The sequence below is a fragment of the Stigmatopora nigra genome, chromosome 3, assembly GCF_051989575.1.
Source record: "Stigmatopora nigra isolate UIUO_SnigA chromosome 3, RoL_Snig_1.1, whole genome shotgun sequence".
NCBI classification, from domain to species: Eukaryota; Metazoa; Chordata; class Actinopteri; order Syngnathiformes; family Syngnathidae; genus Stigmatopora; species Stigmatopora nigra.
Genome location: NC_135510.1, coordinates 15,668,611 through 15,692,849, shown reverse-complemented (window position 1 = coordinate 15,692,849; position 24,239 = coordinate 15,668,611). Strand labels below are relative to the sequence as shown.

The following is a 24,239-nucleotide window of genomic DNA, read 5'->3' as shown; positions in this document are numbered from 1 at the left end:
CATTTATGAATATAACAATATAACTTAGTTTTAAATTGATTTGTTCATATGGGCCGGTCGTGTTCAAAAAATATCGATGGATGTCAACTGGCCAAATATGAGACGCATGTTTTTGGGGGATTTAGTTGGAAACATTATCTGGAGTAATCAAACGTCAATGTACTTAATGTAATGTCTAAAGATATTACATCTCAGCCAATAGAATACAACTCTACACATTCTATTATTTTGAAAAACAGTTATATATATGTACTACATGTGTTTACGTACTAGTTCCAAGTGTTCATTGCGTTAATGAATAATTTAAAACTCCTGAGTGAGCTGGTGATAGCCACAAGCCATCTGTTTTGGAACACAATGAAATCATGTAAACTACAATAGTATACATGCAATGTCTACATCTATTGCATGTGATATGCTCGGAGGCATATCATTTATGAGGTTCATGGTGAGCTGTCATAAGTGATCTGCCAAATGCGAAAACCATTTGTTTGTTTGCAATACAACATTGAAAACAATTACTCCAGAAACCACTGAAATTGTTTTTTTAAACGAGGTTGAAACAATGTGCTTATCATCAAAACTCCAACATGTATGGACACCTCCACAGTTTAATGGTATTTCTGTCACTTTCAAAGTTGAGTCTGCTTTTTATGGGTTGTGAAAGAAACCAGGAAATCCGAAAATGAAGTATAATTCAAAATGTATCAGCGTCCACTTACATTACCTTGAACCACTGTGCTGTGATTTGTGTCTCTTCCTGCTCTGAACTGACAAGGCTACACTGTGACCTTTTGCTTGTGTTCTTTCAGGTGTGTTGTGTGATGCTGAGCTCTCCTTCACCCTGGAGCCAAGTGACATCATCGCAGTGCAGGAGCAGCCCCTTATGCTTCATTGCCAGGTGGATGGTACCCCTCCTATCACTACAAAATGGAGGCACAACAGCATACTTTTAACTCAGGACCAGTATCACACCGCTTTCATCAATGGCTCTCTCCTCATCGGACATTTCCTCAAGACCAAATCTGACAACACGTCAGATGAAGGGGACTATGATTGTATAGCCCAGAACTCCTTTGGATTGGCGGTGAGCCGTAAGGCACGCATCCAAGCAGCCAGTAAGCCTTTTGCTTTATTTCGCATTTTTCGTGGCTCATAGGTTCCATATGTGGAGGTTTTTTCAGCTTTTTCCCTCAATTAATGAAACAAAACAATGAGGGAAGATTATTTTACAACCTTTTAACCTTGAACCTTTCTGATGAAGACATCCATAAACAATTCATATTTTCAAACATTATTCCTTGAGAGCCATACTCAGAATTTAAAAGTAAAAATACATGAAAATGTGAGCATTTATTATTCAGTTCACCACTTTGAAAGTAAAAAAAAAAGTCTGAATTCTTTGAGAACATTATTTCACTGTTGCTAATCAATGAGTATCAATGAGAGGATGCATGCAGAAGAGTCTAATGAAGAAAAAAAAGATTTAAAAAGACGAGGAGCCATATACACCCATCAAAAGAGCCACACTTGGCTCCCGAGCCATAGGTTCCCTACCCCTGCCCTAAAGTATTATTCATTCTCTTCATGGTAGAAAATGATGTTTCTTTTCCCCAATTCAAATCTTAGGAAACAACAATCGCATGCATCTACAGTCCATTTTTTTTTTAACGACACAATTTTTTAAATTAATATCTCACTCCTAAATCAGCCAATTAAAAGAAATAGGAGTTGGTGGTTGAAAAAAGTCGACTACTCCCTAATTGCTTCCTTAAATAGTGATTATTATTATAGTAAATGTTTTGCCACTACGGTACGGCTAGTTTATATTTGATTGAGAGCTCATCTAACAAGTTATTACAATAAAATGATGACATTGCCTTGCTTAGGTCAAGGTTTGGGGAAGACTACGGACTCATTTGCATATTTTGATGAGTATAACAAGTTTTCCGATCCAGCTAATTCGAGTATTTATTACTATTAACAAGCTATCATGCTGAGTACTGCCATGTTCCTTTGTAGGTGCAATGAGCCTCGAGCAGCCCTGTACAGACCACTGACTGACACTTAAGAACTTTCCAAAAGAAAGAAAAGAAGATTTCATTTTTGAAATATTGTATTTTATAAGTAACCGAAAATGTTTATACAACATACTTCACTTTGGCACCTCGGTTCAGGTTTTGTTTCAGTAGCCCAGTATAGTATTACACATTCTTGTGCATTCATGCTGAGAATGTTCAGGCTGAGTTAGTGGGGCTGAATTGCTGAGCGGAACTCTCTGAACTCACTTGTTTTATATGTTACATCCTAGACGAGCACGAAGAACAAAGGTTGAGAGAGGCTGTGTGCAGACAGCACACTGTTGTGACCAAACAGGCTTTTAAAATAATGAGACAGGGGGTTAGAGTGGACATTTCACTGGTCAAGGCTCCCCCTCCAAGTAGGAAAACACGTGCAATCTATAAAGGCCAGTTGAAATTTTTGGCACAGGATTGGGCCGGATGCCCTTACTGTTGTAACCCACTCGTTTATTTTATTTAGGGTTAGATGAGTATTGGGGAACTGATCATAAATCCAACCTGCATCATCCACATGAAAGGGAGCACAATTCTACTTTATTTCCCGTGTGTTGGTCTCTAAAACTGAAAAAATAATTAGAAATTTGGCTTTGCATTCAAAGATTGTGTACACTAAACTAGTACAAGGTACATATGTAAAAAAAATAAGCGCAATGTATAACCGACCTATGCTCTTCAGTTGAGAATTTTTGCTTATTTTTTGCATCTCATTTTCTCTACCGCTTCATCCTCACTAGGCTGGCAGGGGGTTCTGGAGCCTATCCCAGCTGACTTTGAGCCAGAGGGCGGGGACACCTTGAATTGGTGGCCAGCCAATCGCAGGACACAAGGAGACAAAAAAAACCATTCACGCTCATACTCATACCTAGGGGCAATTTAGAGTGTCCAATCAGCCTACCATGCATGTCTTTGGAATGTGGGAGGAAATCGGAGTACCCGGAGGAAACCCACACAGACAACAAGAAAACTCCAAACAGGTGGACCGACCTGGATTAGCATTTTAAAAAGTATATTAGGTTTAAAGACTAGAATTTTTTTCTTGAGCATTAGTACCAGTAGAGGGTTTATTATTCTATTTCGCATTATTAGACCAGGGGTCACCAACTCCGGTCTTCAAGGTCACCTATTCAGTCTGTTTTTCATGTCTTCCTCCAACAAAACACCAGAATCAAATAATCAGGCTCCTTGTTAGGCTTCTTGACAAGATGGAATCCTATATATACTGTGTATTTTCATAGCATGTTTATTCAATTCCTAGAGATACCTAACTGCAATAGGGTTGGGATATTTTCTTAAATCAAATCATATCTCTAAAAAAAATGTGTGATTGATTGCATGCAGTTTTCAACGACATTATATTGTTTTCATAACGTTATTTTGGACAACTGGAATCTTATTTCTGCCTTTTAGTGACCTCAGTCTTTTACATTGTTAAAGTCCTTTAGAGACATTCATTCATTCATAAGTGAGAAAATATATTTCAAATTTGTCTGACTCAACTAGAGAATTAAGTACATATTTTGATGCACATGTTATTTTTCATGAGCTTATATTCTCTCCTTGGTGTGTAAATTCATTGATATAATTTTTTCATGTATTCTACCATCCATTCCCACCGCTTTAAACTTCAAAAGGGTTTATGCAGTGGGTGCAGTTTAGTCAGTAGTAGGAACATGAATACTTCCTCGGCTACATTTACACTATTCTATATGAAACATATCCTATAAAGGTAATTTCATCAGAACACCGTTCTTATGACTGAGTGCATATTTGGAGGTCAATCAATAAGAAAAGGTGTGTGTCCAGTGTGCTAGGTTGTTATTCAGATTGACACCGACAAGTCATTAATAAGGCATAAAGTGTGGGGTGATTGCTATGGCTAGAACTAATCCTCCAAAAGCAAGCACAGTTGAATGATAGACTCTTGGTCTCGAAAAAAATGTTGAATACAATAAACAGCTGTGAGCCCCCGGGTCTCTAAATGCCACCAATTTATGCGCAGTCGCCTTCCATTGCGCTGTTGTAACACTTTTTTTTTTTCACCGCTCCCATGCCTTCTTGATAAACAGCCTTAAAATCAAAGTAGGTGTTCAGTACACCATCTGAATAGGATTGCGGTAAAAAAGACAAAAGGAAAGAAAACAAAAGGAACAGTACTAATGGCATTTTAAATACAGTGCGAATTATAGCTTTTCTCAAGACTACTTTACATTACAAACAGTGTGTGTAGCATAGACAATAGAGGCCAAAACTTTGGACACACCTCATTCAATGAAACACAAGTAATGGTTGATCGACCAAGAAATTCCACTTATTACCCAAAGTGTATGGCAGGGGTGGCAGACAAATTAGACACAAAGAGCCAAAATTTTAAACTGTCATAGTCAAAGAACCGCATCTTATGTAAGAGGCAGCATAAAAAAAAATTCATTCCTTCAAATTATTTTTTAAGTATAATTTCTTTTTTTATTTTTAATGGGCCCCGATGAATTTGAGTGTGTTTTAAGAGAGAATAAAAATAAAAGAACCATGAAACGAGGCAAAGAGCCAGAGTATATAGAAAATATGATAAGCAAAGAGTCGCATTCATTTTGGCCGGGAGCCTTGTGCAACTCGAGAGCCCCGTGTTCGGCATCCCTGGTATATGGCATGGCCGACTTTAGACGATAGAAGAGGGTACTTTGAAGAAACTGGAATACAAAAGATATGTAACTTTTTAAGTACAAAATTCCACATGTTATTCATAGGTTTATTATACACAATCTAAAATGTCACTGTATGATTAGAACATCTGCCTCCCAGTAAACACAGAGATCAAGGTTTCCATTCCACATCCCAAAAACATGCATTTTAGACAATAAATGTGTCTTTTATTCCACTTGTACATAATGACAATATGGCCTGTAGTGAGTGGCACACCTGCACGGAGATTTAAATCCACAATATGTTGTATTTGTCAGCATTTTTGTCCCAAAGCTGTCACTTGTGTAAGGTCACATTCTCGTCTCGCAGTTCATCTATACTGGCCGATCAATGAAATTCTAAAACACCTGTAGCGTGGCCTGGATTGGCACAAAAATAGACTTCAGCTCGGATAGCTTCGTTGGGTTAAAGGCGTTGTCTACAAAAAATAGGGCGTTAGATACCATCCCAAAACTAGAAGTAATGTGAAATCAAATATGTCCTAGAGAACTGGATAACCTAAAGTAACATTAAATTATTATCTATCTGCATTCTCACCCTCTTGCTACTGTCACAATGAAATTTCCCGAATACGGGATGAATAAAGTTATCCAATCCAATCCAATTTAGTTTGAAAACAGCCAATCAGGCCAGTCAAATTTAGCCACATGAATTCTATTTTTGATTCCATTTGTTGGAGAATTGAGGCAATTATTTGGCTTCCTTTTGTCACAAACTACTACGTTGTTAATATATTATTGCCGTAGTAGTCAATTTTTTACAATTTTGTGTTTTTATTTAGATCTTTAGCATTGAGAATCTTTTGGACTCAAGAGTTTGAGTAAGTGTTTCTCAGACAAAGATTGCTAACTAGTGTTTGTTTCTTTTTCTTGCCCAAGTGTTTGTTAATACTGATGTTTTCTTTGTAGTTCAGAGGTAATTTGCTGTGTTACACTCTCCTTCTACAACAGAGCTCTGACTTGTACCACTGCGATGCAATGGGTTGTGTGAATCCTCTTTATAGCCCTCCCGGTGGATAAAACGTCTGTCTTACTCTCTACACTACCCCCCTCCATAAATTTTACTTTTTATTAGCTTGACAGCCATTTGTGTGAGCTCACAGTCAGGGGCTTGTGTAGGACGGACACCCCGTTGCCCTTCTAAATCTCCATACAGCTCAGGAAACATTTTTCCCTCTAAGTGTTATCTCTTTGATGGTCGAGCTCTATTGCCAAGCTCTTTTTAAATTCAATCCCAAATTTTAGTTCCTTTCATATTGGTTAAGACTCTGGAAGCTTTTCATTATTTCAATGAATGACAAGTTTGGTACAGTGGACTTAGTTAGGGCCTCTGCCCCCTCCCCCAAAGCACACCAGTGTCACCAGGCAACATACTTCAAAAGCCCCCCCGCCCATTACAAAATAGCCTTTAGGCTGAGTTGCGATGACTTTCTTTTGTATATTTGCATGAAAATAATTGCATAAATGTTCACGCCATTGATTCCCCTCCACACAGTTTTTTTTTTTATGTACCTTACAGCTTTAAATAACGATATAAAGTGTCGGGAATGATAAGTAAATCCTAACCAGGACAATGAGTGTATCAAAATATTATATACTATGATATTCTTCAAGAGCCCGTAGACAATAGCATTACACTTTTATTCATGACGACGACATCTGCCCTTAAATTCCAAAATGTGTGTTTTACTACAGCTGTAAGTGCACATTTCTGAGTGAGCCGGAGATGAAAAAGAGACGGTAATAAAGGATGAAATAGGAGAAGTAAGAGGCTGCCCATAAAATTGTCTCTGTTTGTACTTCTGCCGCTGCTTGGAGAAAATAAAACTTCTCACTCATTTTAATAAATGTTAGTCGGGCCAAAAGTCAACAGGAAAGATGTGAGCAGCTTTTTTGAAAGCTGAAATCTTTATACTACACAGCTTCCAGCACGCTGCAGGGAGTGGGACTGATTTATGGCCTGTTCATGCATGCATGTGTATGTGTACATGCATTTAGGGTGTCAATTGGTAGCTGGCCATTACCCTTCGACCTTCCTGTTCCAGCCCCTTTCATGGCTTCCTGCTGGGGTGGACGGCCAAGCGCCGTGTCTCGCTCTCCTCGCAGCTCTCTTTGTTCTTTGAGCTAAGCCCCGCCTTAACCGCACCCCCATAACTGCCAATGCTCCTTTCTGATAACTCGCCATGAAGCAACGCCTAGCTCTGTCGTATAGATTATCTCGGCAAATGCCGCATGAGCATGTTTTGACATTTAAACATCAAACGGCTAAGATTGTTCTGTTAGTCCTTGGAAAACATTTCAATTTGGAGGTTTGAAACGCAGGTAAAATATTGCTCTCATCCACAGACTAGCATCTGGTTGTTATATAAATGGATGAAGGAATTTTATGCTCATTGAAGTTGAACATACAGTGACTGAATTAATGGATTATTTTGATTGGACTTGGCATATGCCCAATCAGAGCATTTCTCTAATTCACATTCTGTGAGAGGAGCTGTGCTACGACAGTGTTTAGTCATTTGAGATGATGTTGAAGTAATATTTCATCCATCTTTGTGGTCAGTGCCTCCCATTGGGTCAAGTGTTTGAAAACATGGGATTTCTAACAGTACCCAAGAGCTTTGACCTTGGCAGTGTAATTACACATATTTCCAGGTAATTACTGAATAGCTAGGAGGAAGATGTATGATTTGAAGATAGCAGGGAAACAGATGTATGGGATGGACATAATTGTTATATGATGGCACAAGTACTTATTAATCGGTGTGGCAACTGCGTAGAAGTGTTTAAATGTTATGGGAAAAAAATGTCTTGTCCCCGTACCCTAGAAAACAATCTTGTTCCTTTAAAAAAAAAAATAATAATAATAATCCTTTTAATATTATGACCTGTGGATGTTATGGGGCGTCGTTCTGGAACAGAGATGTCTTAAACATCGTGAGCAATGTAACCGAGCTGCTTCACCATATTGCACATCCTATTTACAATGGCAACGTCATTTGTACTACCTTGAAATGTAAGAAAATCATTTGTTTTTTTTTTTTCAATGTGTTCTTTGTTTGTTCAGTCCGACGAGTTAGGTGCAATAGAAACATAACATTCCCAGCATTCCGTGTCCATTTTCTACCTACTTACCAACCAAAGAACTGTATTCTGTTCTACAATATGTAGTAGCTTTTCTACCTGTTTGAAAGACTATGGCATTCATTAACGTACTCATATTTACTTCACATTTTAACCAATTTGTGCATGGATTAATTTGGGTTATTTCTGTTTTAATATTTTGTTATAATCATATAGGACGGAGGTCTCCAGCATGCAGCCTATGGGCCAATAATGATCCACATAACTATATTTTGCGAACCACATTTCACATCCAATTGTAGTGTTAGTGTTGGCCCAATGCAATTTGCAATGGACAATAAATGTGTTGAACTTTGCCGGCATGTTGCAGTTATTTGATTTGTCCTGGGCACATAGGGTCAGCGGTTTGATTCCATGCTACAGCTCCCCACTGTCAAGGTGCTCTTGGGCAAGGCATCGAACTGTAATTTGTCCACAGTGGCGTGGCGGGGATTTAAAAAATATATATAAATCTTTTGTGATAGCTCAACTATTTAGCTGCCATTGATGGCAATAGGGGCTGGAAGCAATCAGTTGGTATTCGCAATATTATAATGATTATTATTTATTTATTTATTTATTTATTTATTTTATACATACTCGCTGACCTGGGCTTGTAATAATGAAGTTAAAATAATGACAACTTTTTAAAAGATGTTCGCAGTTGTGACCTCTATCCTTGCAAGGGTTAAACTTTTAAATTGCCAATAACATTTAGGGGGTTTTCCTTTTGACTTCTGCAAAGAGTTTTTTTGTTGCAGATACACAAAAATGCTCGGTTAATACAGTGCTAATATTAGAGTTTAGCTACCGTGTGTGGTACAGAATGGGAACCTTGGGACTCTAAATATATGGGCTATTACACACTGAATCTCTTGGCAAATGAAGCTACTAAATGCGGAAGGCATACATTTGCGCTAAAATGGTTTTATGTCAGTGAAGAGGGATTTGTTTATACAACATGACATGCTGATAAGCGATATAAAAAAACGTGTGAACAATGTGGCAATTAATCAATTAAGATGTTAAACAAATACAAGTAGAATGAAATGAAAACATCAACTTCCAAGCCACATCAGGCTTTTGTACTGAATTGACATGTTTTTAAAAAAAAAGGGATCAAGTCAATGAAATCCAATCTATAATTGAGGCAATTTAGCTTGTTTTGACATAAAATTTCAGTGTTGACATTGGACAATTGTCTGAATGGCAAAGAGGGACTTTGTTAATAAAATGTGTATTGGTCTAGTCGTGCCTCTCGACCACCCTAGTATTCTCAAACAAACAAATGAAAAAGGGGCCTAAAATTCCTTTGGTCTACTTTTAAGTCTCGTGAGAGGAGCTCTTCATTAATAGCGTTCAAAGGTGAAAGGAGGCTGAGCAGAGGCCAAGTCATTGGCTGCAAAGAACTGACCAAATGTTAGAGTGTCACTTTACAATCTGCAAAAGCAGTCTTAGACAACTGGGTGTAAGTTTGTTTGTCTGTTGCAATGTCTTAATTCAGGTTGTGGTAGTTCTGAAATTCCAGTCTATTTTCTTTTTAACCTCATTATTGTTTAGTAAATGTATTCGGCGATACAGTGTCCCCCGCCTCTGGGCCAGAGTCAGCTGGGATAGTCTCCAGCACCCCCTGCAACCCTGATGATGATAAAGCGGTTCAAAAAAGGAGATGAGAGATTCATTGTATGCATTATAATCATCTCCAAAATAATCCACAATGATAATAAAGAGACACTGCAATTATTTGTGAAAAATTACCAAAACTAAGATTCTTGACTGACTAAAGTAAAACTGGAATTAATACATACAAAAAAATCATCCAAAGTTTATTCATCACGGGGGTACTGGAGTCTATCTATCCCAGCCATCTTTGGCGACCACCCAATCGCAGGTCAGAAGGAGACCGACAACCATTCATGGTGACACTCTTGTCTATGGGCAATTTAGAATGTTCAAGCAGCCTAGACTGCATGTTTTTGGGATGCTGGAGGAAACTGCAGTAGTCGGAGAAAACCCACAGAAGCCTGGGGAGAACATGCAAACTCCACATATTAATTAGGGACCCACCGCAGCTTGAAACCTCAATCCCAGAACTGTGAGCCCAACACGCTAACCACTCGGATACCAGGCCGCTACCCAAACTGTATTTCCATTAAAATTAGTTGATATATGTATTAACCCAAGCGTGGTTCTAACCTGGGAAATTGTTGATTCGCCTCAATTTGACTCAGTATTGCTGTTGTAGTAAAAAAATACTATTGGCTGAGACTTAATGTGGTTTTACTACAGAACCAGAAAGGAAAAACGTAAATGGGGTCGAAGTCAATAAACAGTGGTTACACGTTATTAAACATACTAGTCGTAAGAATATTCTGTTTTTCTATCTGTGGATTCACGGGAAGCCTGATTAGTTTTTTTTCACTGCTTCTGTAAAGTACATTAAACAAACTGTTTCAAGTGAAATAATGTAGTTAAAAGGTTTTATCAGAGTTGGGACTAATAAAACAACAAAATTAATTTTGTAATGAGCTTTTTCCTGCGTTTATTAGGACTTCTTGAAGCAAAAAAAAAGGCTTTAAGGCTGGAGTTATGGTCCAATGCCTTATAGAATATTAAGTGTAGTGATTCACATCTAATCTAATTTATTATTAAAACATACTGCAACCACAGACCATCCTCAGGAACAATATTTATGAGATATAAAATCCTAATGACATGCACTCCTAGCAGTAATGCAATATCAGCATATTTATTCTTTTGTTTACATTTATACTCTTCTAAGATTAATTGGCATAATGTACAGTACTGTATTACTTTTGTTTTCATAGCAATTTTTCAGTGCAGATTCTTTTGCAAAACCACTTAACGTAAGATATAAATTGAAAAAACTGTCACTCATGTTCACATGAGAAATGATTAGTGCACCTCCCTTTTGACATTCCCGATAACTTAATTGTACTTTGTCACATTTATGGACATGCTAACTTCCACACAACATATTGATTTACATATTAACATTAACACATTTCCTGCCAATACTACAGCAGTATTATTTCTGGTCGAGTGAAAATTTCCAAAACTCTGAGTTCCAGCCTGTATGCGAGACCCGTCATTTACTTTTGATACCCTTCGTTACCGTGATTTACTAATCTATTCATTTTTCTGAACCGCTTATCCTCACAAGGGTTGCAGGGGTTCCCACCTAACTACGGGCACCAGGTAGGGAAAACCTTGAATCGCTGGCCAGCCAATCACAGGGGACAAGCAGATGTACAACTATTAACATTCACACTCATTCCTAGGAACAATTTAGATTGTTCAAGCAGTCTGGCATGCATGGTTTTGGGATTTGGGGGGTAAACCGGAGTACCCGGAGAAAACCCATGCAAGCCCAGGGAAAACATGCAAATTCCACACAGTGAGGACTGACCTGGGTTTGAATCCTCAACGCCAGAACCGTGAGGCCAGCGCGCTAACCACTTGTCCGCCTTTCCCATTCCGTGCATCCTCATAAGGGTTGCGGGGTTGCTGGAGCTTATCCCGGCCAACGTCGGGCAAAAGGCAGACTATCCCCTAGACTGGTCGCCAGTCAGTCGTAGCGCACAGAGAGAGACAGATGACTATCCACACTAACGATCATACCGCCACCCGCAAGTGAACCCCTATACTAGGTGCCTCTTTCCTGATTTTAAAATGCCAAATTGTTTCCATCTGTTGGAGATTTTATCTCATTACCCTTGTTGACAAAGCATGTAATTTGTTGTAAAGCAGCCACAAACACTTTGAAAACATAGAAGGCGAAAAAAAACACCTCTCTAACAACAATTTTGAGTCATAGTAGGTCATTTGTCTTTGTCATGAATCATTTAGCATGTTCTATTGTGATCATTTCTTTAAGGAGGCATGATAATTCTATTGTAGGAAGGCAAATAGATTGCAAACTTTACAATACTATGTAGTACCGACAAAAAAAAAAAAAGGAATCTTAGTCCATTTCGTAGAAGTCCCTAGTTTTTTGCCCCGTTAATCAGTGTTGCCTCAGAAGTCGATTGGACACTACCAGTGGGTGTTTTGATGAAGTGTGTGAGATTGTGAATCCAGTTGTGGGTTTTGTTAAAGGACGAATGATTTAAGCAGCCACCCCTCTCAGTGTGCCTCAGCTGCCGCTCTTCCCAGTGCTTGTTTTGTGTGTGTTGTTACCTCTGGGAGCAGAGCAGCACCTATTGTTGCTGGTGAACTGCAGGGCAGCTGAGTGGCTGGGAACGGGCAGAGGCTGTGGGGATGTGCCGTCTGTGGTGGTTCTGCTGTGTGAAGGTGGCCTGAGCGTTTGTTCTCTAAACCAAATCGACTCTCTGAGGCTGAGGCCCCCTTTTGTTGTTGCTGACTCTGGGTGGGTGTGTTTCCCCTTTCACCCTTGCTCTCTTTCTCCTTCTGTTTCTTCATTGACTTAGAAACGGAAGGGGTCAAAGGTGTTGGGGGTTGGTTGATGGAGAGGTGGAGTATAGCTGGGAAATGGTGACCCTTGTGCGTGCATTAAGGCAACCCCCTATTTATCCATTAGGTCTCCCCTCCTCCACCCAAGCCTATTTCTCACACCCCATTGAAGGCCCACTCTGTCGCCTCATGGCCCTCGGGCACTTTCAGTGACCTTGACATAAAGATAGCCCAAATCTGCCACAATTGTGCAACTTCAATCTTAACTCAGGAGAAAAACACTAACAGATGCAATGGTTTTGGAGAAACGTTTATCCAACCAACAGTGTGTCTCTTTGTTCCCTATCTTACCTTATCTATAAATGCATCATGAAATATTGCAGTTTATGCTACTTTGAACAGAGAATCCTCATGACCCTTGTACGGATAGGTGATTCAGAAAATGAATGAATGAATAAACACAGAATATGTTTTATAGTCTGTCTTCATGTTTCACTTGTCGAAAAGATAGATAATTTGACTTTTAGCCGCTCATATATGCAGTGGAAAACAAAATTACAGTATAATTGTTCAAGATGAACCACCCATAAAATGGCGGCTAGAAGGTTTCCAAAAAATTGTGAATGTTAATCTTAAATTAGCTGTAGGAGTAAAAGAAAAGCCCTTCATTGCACAAATGCCAAGTGCAACATAGTAGTTATAAATTTGCATATCTAACACCTATTTATTTCCCCTCACAATGAAAATAATGGGTTGGTACAGAAAACAATGATTTGTCATGTTCCACCTTGAATCACTTGGTTTACTGCACACTATACGCCCACATAACTTGTTTTTACAGGATAGCTAATTGAAGTTCATACAACAGCCGTGATGTTCTGGTGAATCAGCACCAGTCATTTGATTATGAGACTTGTGAGGAGATGAAAGTGAAGCGTGGTGGGGAGTAAAATAGATGGGGCATGTGTGGATGGTCTCAAATGATCTTTGGGCCCCTCTGGCTCTGGAGGCTGGACCTTGAACCAGGAAGGAACATTCCATTCCAGCGCTTTGCGCTGACCTCCTGACCTCGGCAGCTTTGTTTCGAGGGCAGCTTTCGACAGGCTGCCGGATGCAAAGCAACGGTGGTGGGCTTGCTTGAGGAAGCACGCTTTGGCTATTAGAGCATGTTGAAAAAGTGCTCCCCTGACCCAACACTTGAAAATTGTCCCTTTAGGACAAGCTGCACATATTTCCATTCAAAGACATTCACGTATATAGTGTTTAGATAGAATAGTGAAAATGGCTTATGGTCACTGGCAGTTCATAAACAATGATGAAACGCTAGTTCTATTCATGAACATGCAGTCAAACCATTGAAATCCCTGTACTAGTGATGAAATAGCACATTTGGGGAAACTTAGTGCAGCTACTCAATAGGATGAAAAATGTTTCTTTAATAATCTAATGTAGGATTCATGTTATATATCAAGGTGGAGCCTTCAATCATTTTTATGAACGGGACTTCTTGTCATGCATTAGTAAGCCATATATTGTCAGAACACTACATTGCCTGCCCCCCGTGAAAAGAAGAAACATCATGCTTCATTTGCCAAACAGAGGTGTTATTTGTGAGAGCAAAGATAGTTTGAGAGCCTGAGCCATCTGAAGACTGATCGAAAGAGTCAATGATGTGTTCAGTGTGTGGACTGGCTGTCACTGGCCGTGACATTGGGAACACCCCACCAATCAAATTACATACTGTATTTTCACGACTATAAGGCGCACTTAAAAGTCTTAAATTTTCTCCAAAATACACAGTGCGCCTTATAATCCAATGCGCCTTATATATGGAAAAAAACGAAAACCAAAAACGAAAAACCACCACTGTCGGATATTAAAAAAACACAAATGCCTGAACTGAAACAATACTGTTAAATATGCAGATGCCATTTTAGTTTACAAAATCTTCCATCATATAGCTCCTCCCCCACTGCAAGATTTTATTTAAAAAAAATCCAAAACATCAACAATGGCTGGCTCTAGAGGTGACTGTGTAGTGAATGCTTCATACCTGTCAATAGCAATTACCACATTTTCACGACTATAAGGCGCACTAACAAGTCTTAAATTTTCTCAAAAATTAGACAGTGCGCCTTATAATACAGTGTGCCTTATATATGGAAAAAATGTCATACATTGAGGGTGCGCCTTATAATGCGGTGCGCCTTATAGTCGTGAAAATACGGTATACGTATAATCTAGCTTTTTGTGCATATTTTTGGTGTTATTTTTAGAACTATCCGACAGAACTGCTACACACAGTGCTCAATTTTGTTTGAAGCGTTTCACACATTCATTGCTGTTTTTGAGTTATTTACAAGATACAATACATTTCTGTTATTATCCAAGCTCTATAGTGACTACTTTACGATGTAACAAAAAGGTGTTGTTCCATAAAATGATACAATAAAAAAAATGCTTTTATGAGAGGGCTATACTCAATTGTGTGTGATTCTATCCATATATATGATTACATTTGCCAATATCATTTTTAATTGGAAAACATAGAATCAGCTTTCAGTTTGATGATGTAGCACAATATACTATGCCACATAAATATCACTACCTTCAACAATCATGTTAAACTACAGAAAAATGGACATATTAAAAACCGTGCAAGTATTTGAAGTAATATTTTTGAAAGCTTTTACTGTAATTGTCCATCCACATTAAAAAATAGAATCGTTTTTTTTTTTCATTTTGCTGTTGAATCACTGTCACTTCATGTTTTAAAAAAAATACAAATGCAAAATAAGATTTAACCAAAAGCAGCTGTGTAGTCCAAATGAAACAACAACCCTAAACTATTCCACTATCTCTCGGGAATACTTCTTACTGCACCAGCAAAAAAAAACTGCAGTTTAATTTTCCTTTCAGATTCTTCTGATGGGGAAAAAAAACAATCTTTTTTTCAATGTATTAGCAGCTAACCTTAATAGCAAAACATTTCTTAATCACAATAACATGGATTAATAATAATTACCATTTAAACGATACACTGTATCACATACAAACATATGTATTACATATTCTAGTCATTTGTTATTCTGACGCTGAGATGGTTTTGTTATGCAATCCAAAAAAAAATGTGTATTTCAATGTATGTAAATCCAGAGCATCTCTTTGTATATGATTATCTGATTGGAAGGATATACCTTCGATGCATCGTCTTTCTTTGCACATAGACACTATAGGTAGGGGAAGACAAAGGGCTTTCATTTATCACTCGCTGTCATGTTACTCTAAGTGGTTATGACAGCGACTACGTTTGCTTCTCCTTTCCTTTGCTCCTTTCCTAGCTGCTTATTTTCCTTTGTGCACTGCTGTGACCTAGAGTGTGTGTGGTGGGCGTGGCAGAGAGTCGCACGTGCACACAAAGAATTGGGGGGGTTACTGACTGCATATTAACATGAAATCATCGGGATTAGGCAGTTTTGCGACGAGTGGGGTGCACGGGCAATGGGATCACTGAGAGGCAGTTATATCCCTGGTGACTGCCAAATGGGAGGAGATAGATAAACAGAAAGCAGTGATAAGAAAATATATTAAACGCTGACATATAGCATATAAGCAGTAAACCGGTGACAAAAAGGACTAGGCCAATTTCCATTGGCTACAAACCTTCGAAATCCAGATACTATTCTTGTTCCCGTGACCATTTTACTGGAATGTGTAAATTTAATTGAGTTTATTTCACTCTGCATTTACTCACCTTTCATCTATTATATGCTGTTTTGTCTTGGTCTCTAAACAGTTCTTATCTAAAGTATTATATACTATCTAAAGGTAATATGTGGATTTAAAGATTATGATTGCATTCCTGATGATTTGGTTGGATTTAACTCTTCTGTATTCTGGAATTATGTCATTTAAAAGAACAATGAGTCTTACCACAATCTGTACACATTCATCTTTACAAACAGAAGAGTATATCATAATATTTACAGATGGCTGACAAATTCCTCTGTGGACAGTGATTACAATATATGCCTAAGCGGAAAAATAGCCTTTATTATCAACGATAACATAAGCGATACAGTAATAATGATAATCTCCATTTTTCTGTTTATAACTAGAACAAAACATTTAGAAATGATGATTACTGTGAGTACCATTAAAACAAGGAATTGAGAAATAATAAGAATCTTTTTGCGCTTGTAGGAAAATGAGTTTCAATTTATGGGTCAATATTTAAAGCAGCATTTGGGTTCTTTGTTATTACACTCCCTCTCTGTCCTCCACATATTCACTAGATTCTCCTTTTTTTTTTTTACTATGGGGTAAGCCCCCCACCCTCATCTCTACCAATGAACGCATCTCTGTTTGCCCCACACGTGATGTCACAGCGTTGCCTGGGATTGTGATTAATGGGTGCTATTCAGCTCTAAAAATTCCCTTGAGTGGTTGCCAGTTGGCTTACTCAGAGAAGAAACTCATTACTGCTGTCGGTTGTGTTGATGGAGCAGGGTGGGGTATGAATGATTGAAAATGTGCGAATGCATGCAAGAGGGAAACTTATTTTGGGGGGGGGGGGGGGGGTAGACCACCTTTGCCATCAGGTGTTAATAAGTGTGCCCGGGTATTCTGCCTTGAGGTGAAAGAGAGACAGTTTTTGCCAATTATTGGACTAAACGCACTCTTAAATGAACATTTTACATTGATAATCTGTATTAATCTGAATGCCACCTTCACACACGTACTATATCTGAAACATATTTTTAAGGTTTGTGCATTACTCGAGCGAAATCTTTTCTTGCAACATCCTGTAAACATGCAGATTAGGCTAATTGAACAATCTAAATTGCCCTTAGGTGTGAGTTTGAGCGTGACTTTTATTATTGGCTTTGGAATTTTCTTTTGTCCGGACCGAAAGGTCCAGTTTTTTTGTTTTTGTAATACTTGCTAAATGACAAACTATCGATTTTTAACAATAGTTAATTTGTTGACGTTCAACTCAAATTGAAAAAAAAGTAACTGAAAAATACAAATAATTACTAAAATTTGCAAATTTTAAATCTTAGGTGTATTTTTCATTAGATAAAATTTGAAATCCGTTTTTTATTCACCAAAGAACATCATTTACAATTCTAAATAACATAAATAATCTTTAAAACATTCTTTAAGAGAGCACCAAGATGTACATTATTAATTGTTAATATGCATATAGGATATTTATGGTCATTAGGAAAATAACTGACTTTTATTCCACATTTTAAATTCTGTGCATTTTGTTTTCTTAATTCCTCCAATACACATGCTCCACCTGATTTCCATATAAAGTGTGTTCAAAAATGACAATTTTGATTTGCCTTGAGATATATTTATTCATATGGGTACAGAATCTCATTGACATGTGAGAATATACCTATTATTTTTACCAGTCAGTCTATGTAAATGTGATTAATTTGAAATGCATGATATGATTTGCATTTCAGAGTCTTCAGCTGCTATGATTGGCAGGGTGTAGGTGTAGGATGCAAAATGTCACAGTGTTGTATTTGTGTGTGACTCTTTTTGGAGCCTTTCCATTTCCAATTGTGACACTCGGTCGATGTCAGTGGCACCAGCTGCTTCTCTGTCCTCTTTTGGCACTCTTGCTTCTTATAATCCACATAGCTGAGCTTCATCACCTCATCTGAGTCAACTCATACTTGTAGCCTGTGTACATAAGATTAATTCAGTTGTCATCAATCTTACTGCGGATTCAGATTCAGCAACAATCTTATAGATGTCTTATGTAGGTCCCTCTTTGTTTTTGGCTCAATTGCATTTAAAAAAAAAATGTGATAGGAGAATTGAAGTGGGCGGTGGGGTGTACGTTGTCAAGGACCCTGAGACACATATCATTTCCCAAAGGGAACCACACAGCTGAGGACAGTGGACCTCCTTCCTTTGACAATTACTGGGGGCAGATGGAGGGTCTTTCAGAATGGGTGAGATTTACACAGCCGTTTCAAGCATTTGTGGAGGCCCATTTTCAGCGTTCTATGAGATGCAGTGGAGCGCACTGGTCTGTCCCGCCCTTGCTCCTTTACATATCCCGTGGGAGTGCCAGATGTGGGGGTCACACCTAGCTTAAGTCAAATCCCTGTCAAAACCTGAAAAAAACTTTAGATCATTCTAATAATTGAAAATTAAATGCTTGTTTTATACTTAAAAAAAAAACCTAGAAAAATGCATTCTTCATGCCCAAAATAACATAGACATTGTAATAAAAAGGGCAAAGACCATTAGAGAAAGATATACTCTGCCCTCTCCAGAACTGCCTAGTAATTTATCAGTTGTCCTCTAATGAGGGGGAAATAATGAGTGCTACACCAACGAGAATTATGATGCCAAATGAGTGTACAGGTTGTTATTCACAACTGCGACAGTCTGCGGACCTCACCTATTCCTGATTTTACGGAGCAAAAGCCATTGACAAAGCAAAGAAGAATGTTGACGCATCTCCATTGAAATATAAGCAATATTTTACTACCAATGTCTCTGAGGTGATCAAATATTTCATATTCCACCAGTCACGACAAGAGTGACATAATGTATTGTTTTGAGGGGTTTTCTGTAAATACCAAATAAATATATTATTATATTAAACATATATTGTCTACTAAGTTATGTGGAGAAGGTCTTATCTAGTATGCAAGGAGGATGATGAAAGTGCTGTCTCTTTTTAAATTCTAAAACAGGCACTTGCAATACTGAGGTACTCACTATTAATTAGTTATGTAGCTTATGGGCATTGTTGTTAATGAAGTTGTGAATATGTCATATCTTTCTAGCAGCAATCATAAGAGAAAGGCAGTATTTTTTTCTTATTGAGGTACATTATTCTTGAAATTGAACATATTTTATTATGAGCCACCCACACAAACACACAATTTATACCACTAACATTTTTTTTGCAGTTTGAGTCTCGATGCGGGAGGTACACATTCTCGTCTTAAATGTTTACCATATTTTTTTGCAAATACATGCCGAGCCAATAACAGGCTAATACAGCTATAAAAGAAGGGTGTCAGTCAATGGCAGCTATCTCATATGCAGCATCCTAAAATGGCAATTTGGCAGAGGGACAAACTAAGTAGGGGGTGAGTTAAGATGAGATCAAGCTCTTTCATGTAGAGGATTCCAGGCTTCAGTTATAGAAGTGTATGCACAGAGCTGTCTTTATCTCCAAATCCTCTTGTTTCACGCTCTCTCTCTCTCATCCCAAACAGAGGGAACACTGAGTCCCAAGAGAAAAAAAAGTAGATACCAGAAATGGAAAACTATATGTGAAAAAAATCTATTCTCACCATCTTATGATAAAAGTGCCATTCCCCAAACACATTCCAAGTTTGTCCTAGCCACCAAGTAGTAGAGCTCCTTTCCATTGTTAAGGGTAGAGAACGTTGATAAAGACCGAGTCAAATGTGTTTGTTCTTGTTGCAGCGCTTGTGGGTGTGTCCAGGGAAGACATTCTACAAAACTACAAAAGATACTCAATGATTGTGAGTGCAGAAAAAGGATTTATAAACCACCTGTCCCCGTTCAACAGTACATAAGACATTTGACAGCATTTTTAGTACAGTTGTGTTGTAGGTATAGGATGTCTCTGGGGGCTAGATGGATGTGTCTCTTTGTGTCCCTTTCAGTCTATTTTGCCATTTTCTAACTGTCAATGGAGAATGTTTAAATTAGTATAATGAATATGCTGTTTTTAAATCCGGATAGTCCTTTAGGGATACAAAAGATCCTCTCTTAATTGTTCTCCCCCATCAAATCAAATGCCCTCTTTGTTTACCGTGGGAATTTTTTCCCCATTTTTTTGCTTTTCCTTTTTTTTTCTAAATACATAAACTACAATGGTTGCAACTGTAATCATTCACACTAAAAAAATATATATTTATTATGTCAGTGCTTCATATTAGGGCCAACACACACACATCCATACACACACACACACCCACACACATCCCATTTTGCTTGTCTCTAATCTTATCTGAGTTGTGAATGGGAAGCATTTTAATAATCTCCCCATTTTGAGCATCTGTTGTGTTTTTATGCTTCTCTCTTAATTAGGCTTGCGATATCCAGTAAGTGCAGGAGGCTTAGTATGGAGATTGGGGGGCTACCAGGGTAGGGCAGAGTGCAAGGCCTTGGGGGTACTGCAGTGGGAACGCAGCAGGCAGATGGACAATAGGGTGTGGTGTGTAGTAAAGGGGATAGATATGGTTCAGGAGGAATGGGTGCGATGGAAACACAAGGGTAGCCCGTTCTTTGTCCTTGTGATGGAGAAGTCGCAGGGGTGTGAGCTGGGTTACTAAACAGTACATTTCCCATCACCGCGTAAACATAGTGGCTTTCATATCCTCCCTTTAATTACTTTGATACTAATTAATGCGGTCTGTAAACTTACATTATCTGTGCTGTGTAATTATACTGTTTGGTGTTTTCCACTTCAGCCTTGGTGAAAGGCGACACCTTGTTGTTTTCCAATGACTTATCACCCACGCCCTAAAAATGATTTAATAGTGGCAGATGTGTTGATGTTGAACTTGAATTAAAAAAAAGAGAAGACGGGGAAAAAAAACAGGCTGCCATTTCAAAAGGTCAAAGCACCTTTGCAGGAGGCTTGGGGCAGAGATGAGGAGGCCATTTATCACCTGGAATGACTGTAAACTGGACAGTTATACGATGAAAACCAATCAATACATGTAGAATGTGTTAGGCATCTGCAGTGAAGACCATGCTGAGCCTAACAAGACTAAAGGCTCATCTATAAAGTAAGGCACCACTCGGAACAACAGAAAACAACATTTGCATGCACACGACAATGCTGCAATTTGGAGTGTGCAATCAGCCTACCACACATGTTTTTGGAATGTGGGAAGAAACCGGAGTACCCGGAGGAAACCCACGCAGGCTCGGGGAGAATATGAAAACTCCAAACAGGTGGACGTGACCTGGATTTAAACCCAAGACCCCAGAGCTCTGAGGCCGACGCGCTAATCACCCGCGCCACCGGTCGGCCTGTTCATACAATTGACATTGACAAATGGTAAATGCAGCCTGGCGGGTTTCTGTTCGGATGGGGGAAATGCTAGAATTACTACTTTTCTTTACCCAGGACCATAAAACATGGAAAAACTAACCTGGCATTACCTCGGAGCCACGTCAATTGAACTGCACAAATTTCCTAGAAACACCTTCGAGTTGATTTTTATCCTTACACAAGTTTTAATACAATCCGACATTTACCTTGACATGGTGTTCAAGAGTTTTTTATGCGTGCATAAAAAGGACATTCATTTTCCGAACCACTTTATGCTCACTAGGTTCGCGGAGGGTGCTGGAGCCTATCCCAGCTGACTTTTTGGGCCCGAGGCGGGAGACATCCTTAATCGATGATCAGCCATGGGCTTGAGATGGACAGCCATTCACGCCTAACTCATACCTAGGGGCAATTTAGAGTGTCCAATCAGCCCACAATGCATGTTTTTGGAGTGTGGGAGGAAACCGGAGTACAGGGAGAACATGTAAACTCCACACAGATGGACATGACCTGGATTTGAACCAAGGACCTCAGACCTAAGACTGGTCTGGTTAAATGACATGGGTGTGGAAACCCTGCAAAAGTGCGGAAGTGTTTCATACAGCTGAAATGACACACAAAATGACAAAGCCTAGCGTGCAAAATTATAAGAAAGCTAGGCTTTAGTTCAAATTAAATAGGTGGCTGCAATACTCGCTGGTGCCTTATTTATCATTCACCCTCCATTTTCCATACTGATTAACCTCATGAGGGCAGAGGGTTGTTGGATCTGAGCACGTGACTGGTTGCTAATCAAATTCATCCATTTCATTAATATTAAGTTATCAAATCAGTTTATAAAGTCAATATATTGAATTTTTGTCAGTATTGGCCTCGTTTTCCATTCATGTATTACATATTCAATGTTCAACTCTCATATATTACCAACTCATAACTTGCAGATTCACTAAATCATTGATTCTAAAAAAAAATATTAACTTTTTAAATATTTTCTTTAAGTTTAGTTTTTAAATCAATAAATTGGACCTGGTCCGTGGGAAAGTCTTTATAGCTATGATCAGTCAAGTCATCTATTTAAATAGTTATTTTTTACTTGATCACAATGTCTCAAAGGGCTTTAGCTTTTTGGAAAATGTATGTAATGCATTTTGAATTCCTTTATTTATGGTCAGACCTGGTCCCTATCACATAGTATGGATTCCACTTTACAGCTTCTAACAAAGCTGAAGCAATTTTACTATTCTACATCTTCCATCCCGACCAATGCCTGTTAGAGATCTCTATGATGTAAACCCCTGTTTAGTTTGCAGATGCAATTTACTGTGTTCAAAGTGGCACTGCAAAGGTGAATAAAAGGTATAACAGTTGACAAACACACTCAGATTTTAGCATCAGCTTACAGTTGTGCAAAACATGGTTGGGCAGTGTGACAGTAGACCAGGCATGTCCAAAGTCCGGCCCGCGGGCCAAATAAGGCCCGTGGACAAATTTTTACCGGCCCACGGCCTCTATCATGAAATCAATAATACACGGCCCGCCAGCACTGTTGACCACAGTATAAAATAAATGTGTACAAAAAGCTATTTTTCACTTCACCAGAAGATGGCAGTAGCCCTGTGGCCGCACTCTGGCCGCCGTGACCCCTGCGTCATTGTTTCAGCCCAGCCCATTTCTAACATGTAAACAAAAAAAGGAAAGTTGACCGGGAGGGCCGCCGCATCCAGGAGAAGTGGAAATTTGAGTATTTTTTCACTGAAATACGAAACAACTGTGTCTGCCTAATTTGCCAAGAGACTGTGGCTGTTTTCAAGGAATTCAACATTAAGAGGCACTACCAGACGAAACATGCTAGCTACGACAAGCTAACTGGGAACGAACGCGGTGAAAAAGTGAAGCAACTGGAAGCTGTTTTAACGGCACAGCAAAGCTTTTTCACAAGAGCCCGTGAGTCAAATGAAAATGCCACAAAGGCAAGCTACGAAGTGGCAACGCTAATTGCAAAGCACTGCAAACCTTTCAGTGACGGTGAATTTATTAAAGACTGTGTAATGAAAATGGTTGAGAAAATTTTTCCCGCGAAGAAGCAAGAGTTTGCCAATATTTGCCTGGCTCGTAATACTGTGGCACGGAGAATTGAAGACGTTTCATGCGATATTAAGAGACAGTTAGAGGCAAAAGGAACTGAGTTTGACTTTTTTCTCGTTAGCGTGCGATGAAGACCTGGACTACATACTGCAGTCAAGATCCCAGTATCACCCTTCACATTAGTGCAGGCAAGATATTTGTTAAGTCCTCTGAGTTGAATAAATTCTTAAATCTCAGTTCATTATTTTTTTTTGTGATGGTCAAAATCACAGTTTGAATATGCAGTGATCATTGTTTTGTTTTCACCACTGTTCCTACAGTGAGCATATAATAGTGAATAATATGTGATGTTTCACATGAACTTAGATATCCTTGATAGTTTTCTTAATTTTTTGTGGTTTGTGATTTCGGTAAAAACCTAAATGTAAAAAAAAATGTAAAAGTAAAAGTATGCCATTTGTAATTAAAAAAAATCCCAAAAAGTTAATTTGCATTTATTGTTAATGGTTCAAAGAATGTCAGGCAAAAAGTCGGCCCGCACACATTTTCACCTTACCAAATCTGGCCCTCTTTGCAAAAAGTTTGGACACCCCTGCAGTAGACCATCAAATAGAAAAAGCAATCTTCTACAGAAAATGATATTGCTTTCTGAAGGTATGGGATATGGGAAATTGAATGAGACTCTGTTCATTTGCTGTCAACATCAGATACTTTGGGATTTTCAAGCAAGTGTGCTGCAAT

The 24,239-nt window shown here is 38.6% G+C and overlaps 1 protein-coding gene across 3 annotated transcripts in view; it reads left to right on the top strand.

Moving 5' to 3' along the window:
- Window positions 1–24,239, top strand: part of igdcc3 (immunoglobulin superfamily, DCC subclass, member 3) — a 57,635-nt gene that overhangs the window by 6,187 nt on the left and 27,209 nt on the right. For all 3 annotated transcript variants that reach the window (XM_077713693.1, XM_077713692.1, XM_077713694.1), the window contains exon 2: window positions 813–1,118. In XM_077713693.1, coding sequence (XP_077569819.1) covers window positions 887–1,118 — 232 coding nt within the window. In that variant the 5' untranslated portion in view covers window positions 813–886. The remainder of the gene's footprint in view (window positions 1–812; window positions 1,119–24,239) is intronic.